The sequence below is a fragment of the Amblyomma maculatum genome, chromosome 1 (genome assembly GCF_055883805.1).
Source record: "Amblyomma maculatum isolate TAMU_Amacu chromosome 1, ASM5588380v1, whole genome shotgun sequence".
Lineage (NCBI taxonomy): Eukaryota > Metazoa > Arthropoda > Arachnida > Ixodida > Ixodidae > Amblyomma > Amblyomma maculatum.
Genome location: NC_139344.1, coordinates 351,421,689 through 351,442,033, shown reverse-complemented (window position 1 = coordinate 351,442,033; position 20,345 = coordinate 351,421,689). Strand labels below are relative to the sequence as shown.

The 20,345-nt window shown below is 43.7% G+C and overlaps 1 protein-coding gene across 1 annotated transcript in view; it reads right to left on the bottom strand.

Moving 5' to 3' along the window:
• LOC146207764 (uncharacterized) overlaps positions 1-13,653 on the bottom strand; it is a 71,489-nt gene extending 57,836 nt beyond the window's left edge. The window contains exon 1 of the mRNA XM_084587158.1: positions 13,513-13,653. Within this exon, the coding sequence (XP_084443284.1) occupies positions 13,513-13,653 (141 nt within the window). The remainder of the gene's footprint in view (positions 1-13,512) is intronic.
• Between the last annotated feature and the right edge of the window lie 6,692 nt (positions 13,654-20,345).

The following is a 20,345-nucleotide window of genomic DNA, read 5'->3' as shown; positions in this document are numbered from 1 at the left end:
TGACACAATTTCACTCAATAGTCTTAACACAACGGTGCCTTGAGATGTGTCCTGATTGAACATCATTCTTGAATATCAGACTTAATATCACTTTTCGCAGAGCTATATTTTAGGGTGTATTATATATATATATATATATATATATATATATAAATATATATATATATATATATATATATATATATATATATATATATATATATATATATATATATATATATATATATATATATATTTATATATATATATATATATATATATATATATATAATACACCCTAAAATATAGCTCTGCGAAAAGTGATATTAAGTCTGATATATATATATATATATATATATATATATATATATATATATATATATATAAGCAGATAAATGAAGGGGAAATGAGGGTGCTCGTTATAATACACGAAGGAAAGAAGCCAACCGTCGGCGAGGCCAAGGAAAGCATTGGGGATTGTATTTATGTCTTTTTTTTTTAATTTTTACTTGGATAATCACAGAAACTAGTAATGTAATCTGCTTAGGGAAAAGATAATTAAACACAAAGTAGAAGAAAAAACAACGTGCCGATGGTGGGGACCGAACCCACGACCTCCGAATATCGCGTCCGGTGCTCTTCCAACTGAGCTACATCGGCCGCTGTCCCCCCTGCTACTTTCTTGGGTATTAATGTTTGTCTGTATACGAACCTTGAGAATGTTCACCAGCGCCACCCTCAACCATAGCGGCGGACGTGGAACGTCCTGTGTTACCGCCAGCGTCACGTAGAACGTGATCAAGAGCGAGGGCGAAAGCTGTACTAGAACCCTCTTACGCTACCTATGGCTTCAAGACTGCCAGAACCGAGACCCCCGTAAGCTACAAGCAGATAAATGAAGGGGAAATGAGGGTGCTCGTTATAATACACGAAGAAAAGAAGCCAACCGTCGGCGAGGCCAAGGAAAGCATTGGGGATTGTATTTATGTCTTTTTTTTTTAATTTTTACTTGGATAATCACAGAACCTAGTAATGTAATCTGCTTAGAGGAAAGATAATTAAACACAAAGTAGAAGAAAAAACAACATGCCGATGGTGGGGACCGAATCCACGACCTCCGAATATCGCGTCCGGTTCTCTTCCAACTGAGCTACATCGGCCGCTGTCCCCCCTGCTACTTTCTTGGGTATTAATGTTTGTCTGTATACGAACCTTGAGAGTGTTCACCAGCGCCACCCTCAACCATAGCGGCGGACGTGGAACGTCCTGTGTTACCGCCAGCGTCACGTAGAACGTGATCAAGAGCGAGGGCGAAAGCTGTACTAGAACCCTCTTACGCTACCTATGGCTTCAAGACTGCCAGAACCGAGACCCCCGTAAGCTACAAGCAGATAAATGAAGGGGAAATGAGGGTGCTCGTTATAATACACGAAGGAAAGAAGCCAACCGTCGGCGAGGCCAAGTATATATATATATATATATATATATCAGGAGCCGTAGTACATACAAGCAGAAATATATATTTTCTAGCTTTTTCAGCACCACGCATTATACGAGGCCAGTTTTCATCAGCATCCCTAGCAGTATATCTGCAGCAGCAGCAGCAGCAGCAGCAGCAGCCTGTCTACATCAACTACACGGCAAAAACCTAGCTATTTCGTATCCCTCCAATGAGCCCATTCCTGTACCGGCTGCATTCATTTTATACCCACAAGCCACCAAATCTCATCTACCCACCTAACTTTCTGCTGCCCCTGCTATATATGCACTTGCCTTCTCTTAACTGAAATTCAGTCTGTCACCCTTAGAAACCATCGGTTATCTTGACATCGTGTTACACATGCATGCCCTGCTCATCAGACATGGCAGTAATTGAATTACAGTAATGAAATTACTGTAATGTAATTACTTTTCTCGGTAATTTGTAATGCAATGAATTACTTTTTCAGTTTGGTAATTTAGTAATGCAGTGAATTACTTTTTGGTAGTAATTTCACAGCAAAGTAAGTAATTCCTCTCGAAATTACTCTTACCAAAGTGCGCCATCACTCCTTCAATAGACAACAAAGTAGAGGGCGCGAAAGCAGGAACGACGTGCTGCAATCCGAAGCCAGCGTAACGGATTGGCAAAAGGAGACAGAATTGAGCAGAACTAGAATACTCTGGAGAAGAAGTTGTTTTGTTTAATAGCTTTACTTAGTTTTTGATTTTATGGAAACTAGAAAGTAATTCCAAAGTAATTATATTACTCAGTAGAAGTAATTGTAATGCAATTTTGTTACTTTTGGGGAGCAGTGATGAGTAATGTAATTTAATTACTTTTCTACGATCTTCAGCAAAGTAATTAGCAATGTAATTTAATTCCTTTTCAAAAGTAATTTTGCCATGTAAGCTGCTCATGCCCATTTCTTCTTGATTTCAACTTTCGAATATCCGTAGCTCGTGTTTATTCCCTGACCCACTCTGTGCTTCCTGTGTCTTGTACATTAACCTATAATCTTTCCTTACACATATCACCGCGCAGTCCTCAGTTTAAGTTGAATCCTTTCCGCTATAGTCTCAATGATTCTGTCTGATATGTGAGTAAGCATAAAGGATGCAGCTCCTTTATACTTTCATCTTGTGGGAGAATGGTAATCGTTTAACAATCGCGTATACTTATAACACATGTATACGTGTCATAGCTCACTTTTTAGCCTTGCTTTTTCATTGTATTGCTTTCTGGGACTAGCATATGCATGCCATTCATTATTTTCTCTTTCTTTTCTTTTTTTCTTTCTCAGAAAACGGATTACGAATAAAACTTTTTGTTTCATCTGGCTTGATTGCCAATAGATCTGATAAATTGATGACGTGATATAGCAAAATCGCAAAACACAATCGTTTTCTAAATTCATGCAGACGTGAATGATGTGATTCCTTAGTATATTTAAACATATATCTGTTTTCCAGAGACCGTTAGAAATTTGTGGATCTGGTTTTTTGTGCTCATTTTCGCCGTACACGATGTTTTGAGATGTTTTTATAGGCTAGTTGTGCTCCTGATTGTTTGATGGTTCATGGCTCTATACACGCATGTATTTACTTATTACCAAAGAAAATTTCATCAACCTTATAACAACTGATCTTGTTGCCCTAGTGGAAGCGACATAAATTAAAAGCATTATGGGGACACTCTGCTTTTCACGAAGGGCTACAAATGTACAGGTGCGTACGTAAGTAAACGGAGCACGCTTTTCCGTTCAAATTAAAATCACGCATTCTGCACTGAAAATAAGAACACAATAATTGTCCAAGTAAAAGGACACTGGCATCTACTACCGGTCTGCACATTCCACGACTGCTGGTTTTAAGTATGCAATGCATGAAAAATTTTAGAAGCATATAGCGTGCTCAGTTTACTTTTGTCCGCAGCGGTACAAGGGCCCCACATGCTTCGATCACTTTTCCGTAAGATTCAATTTATTATCTAATCTGTTTCCGGTAATGATATAGAGCTAGCATTCTCAGCGGTGGTGCAGTGGTTAGGGCGCTCGACTATACTGTGCCCTAACGATGCAGTATGGAATCCCGGCCGCGGTAGCCGCTTTCGAAAGAGGCGAAAAGCACGGTGTCCGTGCGCTGTGCGATATCGGTGCACGCTAAAAAATCCCCAGGTGGTCTAAATTTCTGGATCCCTCCCCTACGGCGCCTCTCATAGCTTGAGTCGCTTTGGGTCTTTAAACCCCGTAAACTAAACTAAACTATACTATCGGGCTACTAGCGATTATAGAGCGCTTCCGAACGAGATCACATTCCTGCTAAGATCCAGCAGCATCGCAAGCAGTTAAAATAAAATAGTTCTTCGTTTTTCAGATCCAGACTAGGATAAGTATACGTTGAATGCATGTTAATGTTCACATGAGGTCAAACTGCCTACACATACGTCGGTTTTCACCACAGCATGGTGAGAGCTAATGCTATATGATAGCCGCTATAGATGAGCAAGCAACTGGTATAGACGTCTCCTGCGTGCTCTTATTGTTTTGGTCTGATCACCGGTAGTCTGCAATCACGGTCACACATATTCTCAAAGAGGGCGCCTCGCATGGTTTCCTCAACTAGGCATAGCTGTAACGCCACCGCTTCCTTTCGATATTTCTCGGGCTCCTTTCACACCGACGACACAGAGACGACGCGCAATAAAGCGGCAATAAAGTCGCCGCATCCTCGAGAGACGCAACTTTTCTTCTCCTCTATCACTCCCCGTATTCCAACTACGCCCGTCTTTTCCGTCCGTCTTTCCGCGCGGGAAGAGCGGACGACCGGGGCGAACGAAGAGCCCCTTCATGACTCGCCCGGCGCCACTGGGCTCTGCACGCAACGCATCGACCCGGCTGCCGGCAGGACTTATTGCACCGCCAAGTCGGGCGAGAAGAGAAGGGAGCGCCGGATTGGTCGGGCCGGTGTTCTCGGGCGCCCTGGTTCCCACTGCTGCTTCTCCCACACACCCTTCTATATAGCGGGCGCACTATTACTTTTGCGAGACCGGCTGACGTCTGTGAGGACGGCCGACGAACGGACTGAACCGGTCGAGCGAGCACATATTGGTTGCCCTCTCTGAATGCGACGTCTGCGAGAGGGCGTTTTCTCGGGCGTTATATGAGCGTGTCCGGCGCATACTATATAGACAATGCTGAGGGGTATATATTGAGCTTGCCTCACACGTATATAGACGAAAGGCGATCGGACATACGGCTATTGCACAGTAATATTCTTGAAGAGACTGCGGAGGAAGATTCGTCTGGACGTTTATGTACTCTTTCTAGAGTGGGCTTGCACATTGTAGAGAACGGGCACGCTTTGTGACCACTAGGTCACCCTGTCTGGGCACGTTATGAACGCGGTAATGTATGTGTGTTTCAGGGAAGTAATGCATATCGATCAGCGTGCGTCAGGTAAAAGCGCCCTGACAACAAATGAGCATTATTCGATCGACGCTATGAAAAGGGTGGTGGTGGTGATGAAAGACATTTATTGGCTCATAAGAGCATTCACAGGGAGGTATGATTGGACCAGCCCTTAATAGGCCAGTCCTTATAAGCACTAGGTTGGGTCCTTAGTATTGGACTCCAGTGGCGTCGGCCGCTGTCCGGGAGCGCTCAACCAAGGCCTTTTGGGCCTGTAGGTCAGAGCATCCGAGCAGGGTCGCCTCCCAGTCCTCCCGGGTGGAGTTGGGATGAGGGGGGATAGCAGGATTGGAGGGACAGGTCCACACCATGTGGTAAATGTTCGAAGACTTCTGACGGGCACAGCAAAGTATTTGCATAAAGGGGGCGCATCACTGTGATGGCGCAGTCGTGGAAAGTTCTTCCGGAAGGTAATACCCTTTTTTCTCTGAAAGGTGTTTAGGGACGGAAGTAGATCAATAGCTGTAAGTAATCCGAAATCGTGATATTGTATTTTACAGATTTTATTTTCAGGCAGCTGAAAGAGATCCGTAATAATACCTTGCTGAAGCCATTTCAGTATTCTCTTTTCAAGGTCATCTAAAAACTACTCTTTGACGCTTTATTCCTTGCAGGAATAATTAAAATGTCAGCTAATCAGCGTTAAATATAATTCTTCAAGTTCCCAGAATGAACTATAAAAAAAGCGCCAAGCCATAGAGTACACGATCACTTAAGTGTTATTTAGCAGATTAGCTAATTATATAGGTATCTAAGCAGAATGGGTCCTAAAGCTGCTGGTAGTCTCTGGGGCTTATAAGGTTTGAGTCTGAGAAGACGTCGTTTACGATCACTTTCATGTTAGTCAGCTTTTTTTTTTTTTTTTATTGTTACCCAAATACCCTCTGTTTACAGGCATTTTGGCTGTTGCGGTGGTATATTTCCATAGTCCTTTGTATCTGCAATGGGCCAAGATACCGCACAGCACTCAAAGATAGTATGGATAGCAGGAGAAGAATTAAGGCAGATAACGTTGATGTCACCTGTATGTCCAACTATAATAGTGGATGACATTGCACACGAAAGCCATCCATCCCATAAAAACACAGCACGCCCTATCGGGCATATATGGGCAACGCCAAATCGGTGAGGTCATTGTTGTCTGGAACGCAGTTTCCATCAGTGATGCAAAATATATATTGGGAGCGTACTGGTCGCTTTCAGGTCCGACTGTGATTCGGAGAGTATGCAACTGCCTTTTAGAGGAAATATAAATTCTTTCTCGCATATTACAGGGGCACTTGAAAGGAAACAAGAGTGCGGCCAGGCACCCAGCAAAGCGTCTAATAAATAACATAACAGACTGGTTTACACGAAAGGAAAGGCGCATGATCTGCCACACAAAGTGTCTATTGCTCAAAACACGTTTCTTTTCAGAACAATCGGTAAAAATAGGTTATTCTTAAAATGCCTCGTCTTTCGCACGCGCGGCTTAAAACAGAGTCAGCGGAGGCACCTACGCTGTTTATCTTACCAGATGAAATGAGTAATGCAATGTGACGCTGAGCTCTTTGCCGTTGTTGTTGCGACTGTATACGAAGAAGGAAAATAAAATGCACGGGCTCATTAAAAGCTATCAGAACGCGTTTCTGCAAATGCGTCCTCTCTCCTTGCTTACCAATGCTGTAACATATTTACACGATTGCAAATGCGATTTCTTTCTCAAGAAATCACATTGCTGGAAACCGATTTCTTCTTCCTTTTTTTTCTTTCTGCTCTTTAAGATAGCTCTACCACCAGTCTCGCGAGTCGCGTGGGGAACCCTAATTTTTATTAACCTTGGTGCCGTAAAATGAGGCAAGGTAAACAAAAAAAAAAAAAAAAAATCCGTGTTTCTACAAGGATTTTTTTTTTTTTTTGTTTACCTGTGTGGTACTATGCAGCAAGGGGCGATAAAGCTTGTAGTAACAAACGACGACGTGGTGACGCAGCATGCTTCACAGAAATAACGACTTCAGACGCGTCAGGCCTACGTGACGCTTCACCTGCTAGATCAGATATGTGCATGGCTAAAGTTACAATATCATATTGTAATCATGAACTCGCCTTATAATAGTAATAAATTCTTTTTATTTCCCTTGCACTGTGCAAACTTCCCTATCGCGCTATATTCACTGTGGCATCATTTACGTGTAAAGACGTTATATATATTGTTAGGAAAAAAATTGAATATTAATTGTGCCTTCCCACTTAGTGCACACTGCAGAGTTATATCATGCATCAATTACCAAACACTTCATCTAATAAGTTTGATTCTAGAAGTCCTCAAGTTTTAACTTCCAGTGTAGGACAGAAGGCATTTGAATGCCATTGCGTATTAAACTTGTCTATAGTTATTCAGCCTCAGTCCCATTACTTCAGCTACATATGTTTCTTTTAGTGTGCTGTTTCCGTCAATAGCTGTTGGCACATTATTTCGTAAGGAGAATTAGCGCCAGAACAGACACCACATGTGCACAGTAAGAGCAACCCTCTCAGAAAAAAATAACAACGTAAAGCTATATAACATACCATAAAGCTAGCGAACTTAATCGCCTATATAGTCTATAGACGTTTGGACACGAGCGTTTGCAATGGTTTCTACGTCCTCTAGCTTAGAATTCGCCTACCCACTGCTCAATGACAAAATTCTGACGACAGTTCCCTTCCTTTATTACCGCAGCAAGTGTCAACTTAGCGCAGCACTAACACGTCTTTGAAAACGATCGGATTTCGCATATTCTGCATATGTATCAATACCTGCGACATTTGCGCCCTCTGCATAGTGGTGTGTATACGGATGCTTTACAACAATGGCGCCGCTACGCGGCTCTGTGTGGAGGCATGATTGCAGCGCATGTTTGTTTTAGAATTCAGCCATGATTTATGCCATTTGCCACAGTGCTAAACACAGAAGAATGCAAGTCCGCAAACGAAGGCGTTATTAATTTCGACAAAACAGCTCGCTCTAAAAGCAGCTCAGTCTTCTTGCCTATATATATCTGGCTGACAAAAGTGTAGAGCACATACACATATGCCACCGGGAAGTACCCGTGCACGCTTCCCTTGTCAGTTTCGCTCGCGTCATGAAGCAGTGCAAACTATAATTACATTCGCGTTTAAGGTCATTAGGAGGCATTGTGCCGATGTTACCACGACGTCGTGTCTTTACCACAAGACCTAATACTAATTATAAGACGCTGTCTCCCTTTGGAGCTACTCCAAAGGTATATGCAGATAGGTGCGAATGCAGGAAGAAGGTGTTGGAGGTTTGCATCGAATGCACGAACACAATCGAGCGTTGGAGTATATATAATGTACGTCTTGCCGTATAGTCGCCTTCCACGCTGCAAACGAATGTGCGATTACCCAAGACTCTCATCCCAAGTTCATTGTTATAATAATGAATTGGAACAAATGATGTAAAGGAGAAAAGGCGCATACTTTGCCGTACAAAGAATAAATACCCAATTGTTTCAGCATGCAGTGCTGAGCACGTAAGCATCTGAGAGACGTGATAAGAGAAAAGTTACGTGCCTAATCGGTCGACACGTCCTGGCTTCCTCGTCCCTTTGGACGACTACCACTGCTCAGGCCCTGGTGGCAGTCTAACACTTATCGGGCGGATCACCCTAGTAATCGCGGCCACTTGCTTTTCCTCTGCGTGCAAGGTCCAAGTCTGAGCTCTGACTCATGCATCAGAGTGACACGCGCAGACAGACGAGAGAGACCTTATCGGTGCTCGCGACATGGGGGCCACACGACTTTCTGCTGCTATCTTTTGCGCTTTCAACCTCAAGAACGCATCGTCTATCAAGCGCCCCGTCTTTACCTGATGATTTGGAAGATTATGATTCTTTTATTTTGCGACATGCAAATTGTATTAAGGATCTGAAATCTGTACCGCTCGCATCCTCAGAGTAAACTGTGCGATGGCCTACAGTACGGGGCCTGCCGCTATACCTTATCTTTTCCAATATAACTCCTGAACAATATGGAATCCTTTATATCACATGACAGTGCGTCGAGAAGCACGCATATTATATTACATGTACTTGGTTCAATGGATTACATATTTCCGCCAAAGGTTCCCAGAGACCCAATTTTGTAAAGACGTTAAATTAATTAAATTAAATTGGTTCACAGGAAGGGAAAGGCGCAGTAACTGTCGCACTTGCTCTGTGGACACCCGAACCGCGCCGTAAGGGAAGGGAGGAAGGTGGGAATGAAAGTGGAAAGAGAGAAAGGGGAGCCGTAGTGGAGGGCTACGGAGTAATTTCGACCACCTGGGGATCTTTAACGTGCGCTGACATCGCACAGCACAATTGTAAAGACGTTCGTTTTTTATTCTGGTCAACCGACATCAGAAGACGCATCTAATGACACAGGACCAAAGTAAAGGAGAACGAAAAAAAGAAATACGGCCTCAAATCTACACTTGTCAATAGGGACTTTTGTATATAACATGGATACCCTCTGCAAGATCTCCCTTATGTCTCTCATTTTATTATGTTCATGCCCAATTGCTCAGTTTCTCCAACAGGTGATAGAAAGTCAGTTTAATGCTGTTATGTGCCTTCTTTTTGTTGTTTCCCACAGCTCAAGACTGCAGCGCTTTGCATACTTGCACTGCAGCCGGACGATCAGGGCCAAAAGTTTTGTATATGCATCAATTGGGCAACATATGCTTCAGCGAGAGGTGGACAAGTGGTGGTGTAGAAAAAGGTTGGGAGTATGGGGGGGGGGGGGGGGGGGGAGTTTGGCGTGAGCCCTTGCAGCGTAGTGCAACTTTGCACGCAGGCTATAGCCCCCTATAGATCTCGCTAGTATTCGCCAGTGCGGTGATTTTTCCATACTTTATTAATCCTTAACTTTTGCAGGGTCGCGGTGGCACAGGGGTTTTCTACTCACGATCTGGGGTCTTTACCCCTGGATGTCCTGATGACGATGACGATTTCATGAATGAGGAAGCGATAGGATCATAACGCTGAAATGCTTCACTACTTTAGGCGATCTGTTGATCGGCACGAGAGTGGGATGTGATCTGCAGGCCCCTGTTCCCAAACTGCAAACACGTTACTACACATGCAGCTAGGCGTATACATCTATAGAATGACCTCACAATAATCTCGATGTACTATAACGTCAAAACCGAGAAAGTAACTTGAGGCGTTTCTGAACGACACCCTGGTGAGCAGAATTAGGAAATAAATATATATAATTTGTAAAAAAAAAAAAACAGAATCTAATTTGAAGTAATTTGAATATTCAGTGAAACGTTAGGCACATATGCTTTGTCGTTTGTCTTGCGGTTATAATGGCATCGTATTGATATGTAACGGAAATTCCGAATTACCGTGCATGCTAATGGTACTGCTATGCAGCATGACAGGTATAAATTCAGCGAGTGATCGCGGTACAGTAAAAAGGATCGTTACTTCTCGGGCATTATACTAGAAAAAAGAATCGAGCTATATGGAGTCTCTCGGAAGGGGACGGCGCTGTTCCTAAATGATGCATGACAAGATCAAGTTAACACGCATAAATGTTTTCTCTCCAAGACGGAAAGGGGAGATTGTCTCCATACGATACCTTATCTGAACATAATATAACATTCGGTACCATGCATGTCCTGCATAATTTTCTTTTCTCTCTTAGGGCGATGTACACCACCAACCCGCGCTGGTATATAATCCTCGCTGATCTCTGATTCTTGCGACTTTTTTTCATTTAGCATTTATCAATTAGAATCAATTCCAGCATGATATGCATGATTATACTGCTTAGATTCATCGTCTACTCATACATAACATCTGGAAATTGTAGGTAAGCAGCCGTTGAGCATATTGCATGACTCCCTTTCACATTAAACTCAGTAATTTTCTTTTAATTGTTTTAAAAGACTTATATGTAATTATCCCAACGTGGCAAACCCCATTTCCTTGGATATGAGAGCTTCAGTATAACCTGTGTACCTCATTACCCTAATCAGAGGGTTGTTTCATCCCCAAAGTATATTAGCGTTTCTTATACACTGTTCACATTGATGCTTGGTACAATTGGGATTTTTTTTCAAGGACGTAGCTTTCTTCATGTTTTTGCGCCTTGTTAACATGGAAAATAGCTGGCTGGGAAATATACAAGAGGAGAGTGCACGTAGCCTATTGGTGCCCATCTAATTTTGTCACTTCAATATGCATGACAGTGATTAAACAAAATTTCTACTCCCCTAAAAAAGCGAGAGTTGGAGCTAATTGGTACAATATCTTTTTTTTTTTCTTTTTTTGAAGCCCCTATATACTGCCCAAGCAAATGTTCCATTGTCTTGCTCTTGATCAGTGCAGAACGCTAGAGCAGCACACTAAAAAGCGTAAATGACAAAGGGGTTAATTTATTTCTGTATAGGGGCTTCATGATATACAGGTTGTCTGTCTATCCCAGGTAGCTTTAAATCCACAGTTTCCGTATTGCATACGTGAACAGCACCCAAGAAAAACTTTCTACACCCTGTGTCACGAAAACCAAATTCAGCAGCTTCCAGGCAGCACATATTATTGCTCACTCATGGCAACGGCTAATGGGATGTCAACAACAGTATAATAGACGTAAAGTCGATTATCCGTGGAACACAAACTTGTACACGTTACAAAAAATAAGTAACCGATTACAATTAAAATTACTGTGTGTGAAACCTGATTACAGCCCGAGAACAGTAATACACAACAGTAATCGATAACAGTTCCATTACTTTCCATCGAACTTTATCATCATAACACAAAAACACTCACACTAGTACTGCTTTCTCAAATTTTTTAAGCGCTTTTTTTTTTAATTTTCAGTAGGAGTTGCTTTTCAAAGGTGGATGATTTTGCTACGTTTCATTACTAAGACACCGTTCGCTACACTGAACACGCCTCTCCTAAAGATTAGGCGGTTACTATATCTTGCACAGTCGCGCTTATAGTTGCGCTGTGTTTCCATGGCAGCTTCTACATCGTCTATGATCCACCGCAGTGGCTAAGTGGTTAGGGCGCCTGACTCCTGAAAACAAGGTCGCGGGGATCGAACCACCACAATGGCGGTCATGGTATTTTCTGAGGAGTCGAAAAGCAAGGCGCCCGTGTACAAGGCTATATCAGTGCACATTAAAAACCGAATGGAATCGAAATTCCCGGAGCCCTCCACTTTGAGGTTTCTCGAAGTTGCTTTGAGACGTTAAAACCAATAAACCAAATCAAACCAAACACGCCCTAATACGCGCCGCGCTTAGCAGTTGGCGCTGTGAAGAGGCACTGCATGTAAGTATACTAAAAGGCTGGTGAAATTGTACATGCGCTTTGTTTGGAACATCAGGGGCGACTTTTTGAGTGGAAACATAACAAGACCGGTTTAATTATTCGAGCGAATGGTGTTGGATGTCCTTACGTCGTCTTTCACTAGAGACCCATTTCGCCTTAAATTGAGGATTGCAGCAGATGCTAGCAGAAGCTGCACCAAGAACAAAAACGCGGATAGCTCAACATGACATGCGTCCATACATACACCGTTGCGCATCTGAAAAATGTGACGCAATCACATCGTCACGAACGCTTCGCCCCTGTAGTCTTTTCTACACAGAAGTAATTGACAACTGGTAAACAGTTACCGGGAAAAGATAATTGGATTGCCTGAAGCATTACTATTCGACAAAAGCAACAAATATACCACAAAATTACTAAAAATGTAATTGATTGCAAGTTATCACTTACGTACAGTTCCGCTGAAACACGATAAAGCATATCACAGATCACTACATTAGGCAATAAATTGCAGATTACTCCCGGCATAATTGTGACCTTGTATCTTATATAGCACTGAACTTGTATCTTCGTAGCAGAATGGTGTCTATGATTTAGATTTTACTGGGCACCACGCCCTTAATTTTAACGTGATTTTATTTTTTTCTGCATATTCTCGATTTGTTATTTCGGTCCGTTTGATTTACGAACTGCTATGCTTGGAAACCACTGTCGATATTAAGGAAGCATTAGAGTTACATGCTTCGAATGGGTCCGATCCCCTTCCCCTCAAGCACCCACGCCATAAATTCCATAGGCCCTAAATACAGGCGTGGTTTGTGGTGTTTGATGTTCCATATACACACGAGCAAAGTGAGAAATATTGCCCCATTGATTAGGAAATAAATGTCTTGCATATCGCTTTATTCGAAATTCGACAGCCGGGACAGGGACATGATCACAAATTTCTGGCAAAGTGACCGTTAGTCTACATACCAATACCGGCGAAACCTTATCAAGCGTAGCATACAGTTGAGTGGGGGAAAGTTATTAAGAAACTAGCGGAGACAGCAAATCGTTGGGAGATGCAGCGCTAATAAAGCCACGCCGCGAGCGCAGGGTATCAGGCTGGTAATAACGATACAAACATCCGTAAAGAGATAACAGGTTTGGATCTCAAGCTATACCAAACAAAGCGGGAGGAGATAAATTCAGCCGTCACCCCTAGGCGGTTCAAGTACGGAAGGGAGGAGAATGAGTGAGGCTGAGAGAGATCCAGAGACCCTCACCTTGTAGTCGAGGCATGCGGCCTGTGCCGCGGCGATGCCGGACGCGGCGGCTCCGCCGGGACAGGAGGCAGCGGCGGCCGCTCGCTGGTGGTAGGGAAAGTAGGGCGAGTAGGGCTGGTACATGACCTCGGTGCAGCTCATCCTGGCCGCCGCCGCCGACGCCGCATCAGACTCCCACCAACCCACGCTGCTGGGACCCGTGGGCAGCGAAGACGAGGGCGATGCCTTCGAAGGAGGAGGGCCGACGAAGGCCGCGCGTCAGCAGGCTGCTGGTCTTCTGCCGTGCGCTGGGCAGGTCGGCGCAGCCCTCCGCGAAACCCCGCAGAGAGGGCTTTGTTCAATAAATGATGGATATGGGAAATCACTCTTCACCTCAGAGGCAGGATCGCAGTTCTAAACCACGGTAGGCCAGTTAGATTTGCAGAAGAATATTAATATATCACTAAAAGCGGGCTTCGATCATTTGGGTATCGCTCTCTCGTAAACGTGGATCGCGGGCTTGCCTCTGCGACCCTACGTTTGTCAGTTGCGAGAAAACTCTGTAGGTCGGGTAAATACTTAGCCACAACTTCTTCTGGGGGCTTGAGCAGTATAGTTTTTGTTGTCCGGGGGTGAGACCTCGCTTCTTGCACTTACCGCGACCGATGTGGGTACATGAAGCCTGGCATTCCACCTCCCGCGAACACTCGAAGAAAGCGACAGTGCTTTCGAACTTTGTAAAGTGGGCCTTCAAGGACGGCAGAAGCACTCGGTCGCCCGCACAAACACCGCACGAAATCACAAACGCACGCTGTATTCGTTCCGCTGCCCAAGATCGCCGCACGTTGAAGCTGTCTACGGTCTCTACCGGTCGCTCTCCACCAGACCTCCGCCGCACGCCGGCCGAGTTTGTTCGCGTTTTCGATGGGAGCCGGTTCGCCTCGCGCTCGAGAAAACGCCTCCGCAAAGGGCCGGCAGGCGTCGGGGCGGGCTCCGGCGCTGCAGGCGGAGTCAGCGGGGCGGAGATTGGTAAAATGGTGATGACGTCGTTGCTCTTTGAAGCCAATGAGGATTCACTTTTAGGAGGAGAGGGTAAACGAGCCGAGGAGCTGCGGGTAGTTAGGAAGCGGAAGATGCTGGGCGTTCATCTTCTCTATTGCTCCCGGGATACAGCGGAGTACAGTTTCGGCGCTGGTCGTTCGAGGGCGGTGCGATCGCTGCGGTGGGACGCGAAGGCCCTGCGGAGAAAGCAACTTCTCCGAGATGACGCTATATGTACACAGGACTGCACGGACAAAGAAGAGAACTTCTTGACTGCTGAGCTTGCAAAGAGAGAAATGCGCCAAATGTCGTTTTCTCTGGGGCCCTCAATAAGTGGGGTTTTTTTTTTGGAAGAATAGAAAGAACTTTTTGCGAGCTTCGTTGTTTCTTTGGCGCAGATAAAGGCTGACGATTCGCTTTTCGTTTTGTCAGCAGTTGATGGTTTTGTTCTAATTGAGCTTTCTCAACGAAATAGTTTTGCTTTTTTTTTTTTCATGCCACCTAAAAAATTAATCCCAGAACTAGAAGTGCCAAGTCCACAGAGCTTCTATTCGTGGACTAATAAACGGGCTAAGCTACTTTGTAATCAACTATGAAAGCACTGAAAACACATGTCGCGTACCTCTTCGATGCGATTTCGTTGGTTCAAAAATTAGCAGCAGTCTTTTTGCAAATTTAAACGAAGGAAACAGGAGCTCGTTTAACGACCTTTAGTGACTGCCGATCGAGATATGTCGTCAGGTGAGACAGTACGGTTATTGCCTTTACCAATATTTCTTAGGCTCATATTTAAAAACAGTACCTTATCGACACTTGATTCTCGAAAACGTAAAAGAGAGAACTGCTTTTTTTTCTTTGCATTCTATTGAAGATTTCTTATGGAAAAGAAAGAAAACTGAGCTCTTCTTATCAGTCGCACGTAGATGTTGAGCCAGAACTAATAAAAAGAAAACTGCCCAGCAGCGTTGTTGGAGGCTGACCACAACATGGCCGTGTTTTCTGGTCGATTGAAAACTTACTGGGACAAACCTGCTTTTCCAAGCGCGTAGCGACTTCTTATACCCAACGCCAGTGGCGCAGTCAGAAATATTTTTCAGGGGTGTTATTACGCCGCTGGCCGAGAAAAACTTAATGGGCGAAAAAAAAAAAAAAAAGGCCGAAAGGAGGGGGGGGGGGGTCAGAGTTTAAAATTTCGCGGGGTGCTCTGAAACAGAAACACCGCCTCCCTGGCTACGCTTCTGCTCATGAGGCACGGACGCAACAAGTTTGTACATTTATATATGTAGGTGTACTATATGTTCCTCATCATCTAAAATAGTAATGCATTCAAGGAAAGTGTGTAAACAATGGATAGCAGTACAATTGCCTAAAAATACGCATTTACTTTGTATTTCTTCTTGGAGCACCTCAGCGTAAATTTGTAATCGAATGCGCGGTGAACCGCAGTCATATGTCGTGCAGACATGTTTTCATGAAACTGAACAGACTATATTTTGTAACGAAACGTTCGAACCGTTGACGTCCGGACGGCTCTGCCGCATCGAAGGAGGAGACCAGCAGGTTTGGATTTATGGCATTAGTAATTTAATAAAGATGAGATCGAACATTGATTATATCGAATGAACTGATACAAATCAAACAACAAACTCATATTAAGCAACAAATTAGTCAGTCACACGCAACATCTTTCGAGCAGGGGTCTCGAGTAGCAGCTCGGACGGTCGCTGTTTCTCTCCCACTTGGCGCCAAAACCTCTCTGAAATCCGTTTGCCCAGGATTCTGGAGACACTTTTTGTGACTAATCGGAAACGCATTTATCGGAGATAATGAGAAGAACTTCTTTAAAACTGAGAAACGGATAGGATGCTGGTGCCCACGCGGTTGTTGACTCGAGAGCACCGCGTATAATTACAGGAAGACACGACGCATTTCCGCTTGGTACACAAAAACGTCAAACGGAACACAAGGAAAGCCAACTGCACCGCACACAACGCTCCGTCCGCGCTCTCAGCCGTCGCCACCCGTTTCGAGGGCGTCAGGTCCGTACACAGTGCGATATATTCAGAGAACACTATGGTCCGGAGCGATAAATTACCGCGTCCCCAAACCCTCCGCGGTTTGTATGTCAACCGACTCCGTTCGACGGCCGGGACGCGAGCATCCAAGAACTCGCTTCCTCCGCAGCCCAGTAACCGTTTTTCGAATGGCGTCGATCGCGAAAGATACCGCCTCACAGAAAAGTAAAGAAGACGGCATCCGCTATGCGCTCCGACGTGTGAGCCCCATCGAATCAGATATCTGAGCAGTGAAGAAAAATGGAAAATTAAAAAATAGCAAACATTTTCCAACTTGTTGATTTCAAAACGTGCATATTATTTGCAAACAAAATGAAACTTTAGTGCGCACAAGTGTATACGACACTGAAAAATCCAGTATAAATTATATGCGGGATTTCGTATTATTGTACAGGAATGACCTTCATGGAATTTGTTGGAGCTGTCAAATCACTACTAAATATAGTAAAATCTTGTTAATTCGGCCTCAACACACCATAAAATATGTTCGAATTGACCGAATATTTGATTTATTGATTGGGCCTGAAAAAACTACCGAAAACCATTTGCGTTACAGTAATTTTACCTGATGAACGTTTGTATTCTTCGTTTCAAATGAAGCTCAAGAGAGAAAGGCATTTTTCTGGTTTCATCAAGTGTGCTTCGCTATGCTCACACCGTCGGCTGGGAAGGCTTCCGCTATCGCTATCGCACTGCGATGTGGTATAGCAGTTGTCCGTCTCGAAATAACGGCTTCCCCGCATTCTCGGGGGATGCTTCACCGCACAGTTCACAAGTTCAAGAATTGTAGTGAAGCGCACAGTGCGGTGAAACTGTGGTGAATTAGAATAATTTTGATGTATTCAGGGGATTTTTGAGTATGCAATAATTTCCAAATATAAGTTTTTCAAATCAAATACGAATGGAATGACAACGAATCGATTTGAATTTGAAATTTTGGATATTCGCACACCCGTACTTAAAATGTATTTAACAAACTTAAAAGGTGTCCTCTATCAAAAGTAAGAAAAGCAATTATGGGGGACACGTAGGTTCCGCCTTTAAGTGTATGACGTTTTAGTGTACGCTAGAGGTCCGCATATGTTTAAAGCCCTGCTTTAACCAAACCGCTTAAACGTGCCTCTATGGCTAACGCGAATGCATGGGCCCTGGCAGGTTGATTATGTTATCACCGTCCCGAGGAGAGAGAGGCTCGTGTTGGCAGCTCCTGCCAAACGTTTCGTCAGGCAACCCTATATCTAGTAGGTGCTAGACCTTGTCAACTATCAGGTATCGCGCCTTCTCTCACAACGCCAGCATCGGCGCTGGATTATCGGTGAACTGGGCCTCCGGATTGTCCTCGCTGTGTACGCGACATTCCTGTGTGCATTCAGACACTTTCCAAGATGAGTGCACTAATGTGCCCCCTAATATACAAATCTTTGTCCCCAAGAGAGGAAAGCTCGCCTCGTGGCGCTACTTTTTAGGCCTCTTGGAAGTGGTGTCGCCAGGTTGTTCTTATGTGGGCAAGACATAATAGTTTATAGAGCCTGACAAATTTCTGAAAATGTATATAAGTTATGCAAAAAAACAAACAAACCTTCCCTAAGGTAAATAAAAAGGACTTTTATCTAGTTATCAATGGAAGAAAAGAGCATTGAAAAGACAGCAGGGTGAAACATATTTCCTATATGCAAGATATGCGTCCTGCTCACATTTCACAGTCAATAGAATATATAGCCGCCTATAGTTACTGCCAGCCTACTTATGTGAACAGTTGCTTATTTCGCCCTATTCGGTTCGGGAAATTTTTTGTCTTTTTTTTTTTTTATCTTGAACAGTATTTAAAAGGAAGCCACGCGGCCAAACATTCTTAACCGAAGCCATCACACTACATGAGCAGAAATGAGGTGCCGCTGAATTTGTTTGTAACAAATGCATTTCACGCCGCATCTACACTCTGTTTACTATAAACCCCCGATTACAACTTCACTGGTCCCATTTTTGTGCACGTGGCCTGGCCCGTCATCTGATACACCGCCCGGGCATGGACCTCTCCGCTGGGCAGACTTTCTCATTGCCAACATGGCTGTTTTTCGTCCGTGGGACTTGTACTTAGCCAGGCTTCTCCAAATTACCATATGGGCAATTTAAGTCTTTGAGTGGTTTGGTCTTATCTCGTTTGACACCAAAGGAATGAAGCAGCTCAAAAGTAAAAACGGAAAGCTGCTTGTGTTCTGACCGTTCTGCAAACAATATATATACCTGGTGTTCTATAGCTAAATGTGACCAATGATTTAACAATGCGGTTAACAGCCCCGAAAAAAAAGAAGCTGTGAGCTATTCAGAGTCACCTGGTGTAGCGTGCATATTTTTTTTCGCTCGCGTAATATAATTCGCAAGGACTATTTAACTAATTTTAATTCTGGCTTGAGAAAAAAGTGCCAGTGTTAGAGTTGTAGATCTCGAAAAATGGCAAGCTATATTGTTTTCATCAAGCTAGCATTGAAGAAAAGTATTTTTATTTACCTGTGGAAAGCGATACCTCGCGCAATAACAAAAAAAAAAAAAGAGCTCTTTCTTATGACAGTGGCACCCCTTCAAAGTCCCGAGATGCTTCCCAGATAGCGATATCCGCTTTCCTCTGCAGCGCTTTCTCCAATGAGCTTTGCGTGTGGCACTGAACGAGTGATTTCAGGTATATCAACCAGTAAAGTCATCTTTTTTGAAGGGCAATAAATAATGATGTGCAAGTCATAGATAGATGGATACAATGTATAGGTAGCCGTTTTTCATGGCAACCTACAGCTTTTGCATCAATACTCTCTTTGTCAAGAAAAATACTGCTGAATTAGTACAGACGATTCTTAAAAGCTCTTGTATAAGGTTCACTGGGGCTAACACATACTAGATAGAAACTTTTTGCGGAAGAATGACGGATGGTACGATATCTATATTTGATGGATACAACTGAAGCCTGCAACAACCGCCTCACAGAATTCCTTCGCGACCGAAAGAAGTCCGCTGTTAGAGCTTTTTTTGTTGCTTAAGCCTGCCACTAAATAAGGCCAACGTGTTGATTCCTTTTGCTTGTTTGGTTCAATGAAATAAAAAAAAAAATCACTATGCGGTTAAGGCTGCTTAGGTGTAACAATGCGAAAGCATTACTTGCTGGCTCTCGTTATCTCGTTTCTTTGTCCTCGTCGAGTTTGCGCCGGTGTAACTGTGGAAAAGCATCAACTTAATGAGGAGTGTAACATGTCATAACTAGCAGTTGATGGCGTCACCAATTCATAGTGCTACGAGGTAGCTGTTGGTAAAACTAACGGTGCGACGTCACAATATGACACAGTCGCATGACAACGACGACTCGCAAAAGTGATGGCGTTTTCAAAGGAAGTCATATGACATGGGCGAGGTCTAATATAGTGGAGGGATACGTCGTAAATAAAAAGGCGATGACGTCACCAAGTCATATGACCAGGATGGCTTGAAAAAAATACGATGGCGTCATAAAGTCAGATTCCCAGGGTGACTTGCAAAAGTGACCACGTAAAGTCAAGTAACAGTCATATTACCAAGATGGCTTGAACATTTGCATCAAGTCACGTGACAGACACATTGTCAGGATGACATGCAAAAAAAGACGCGTCTAGAGTAGAAACAGCAGCAGCAACACCCAGGCTTTCGCATTTCTCTATGGATCTGATGTGCTCTCAGAGTTTTTCTTCAGCGGAGTAATACACACGAAGCGTAAAA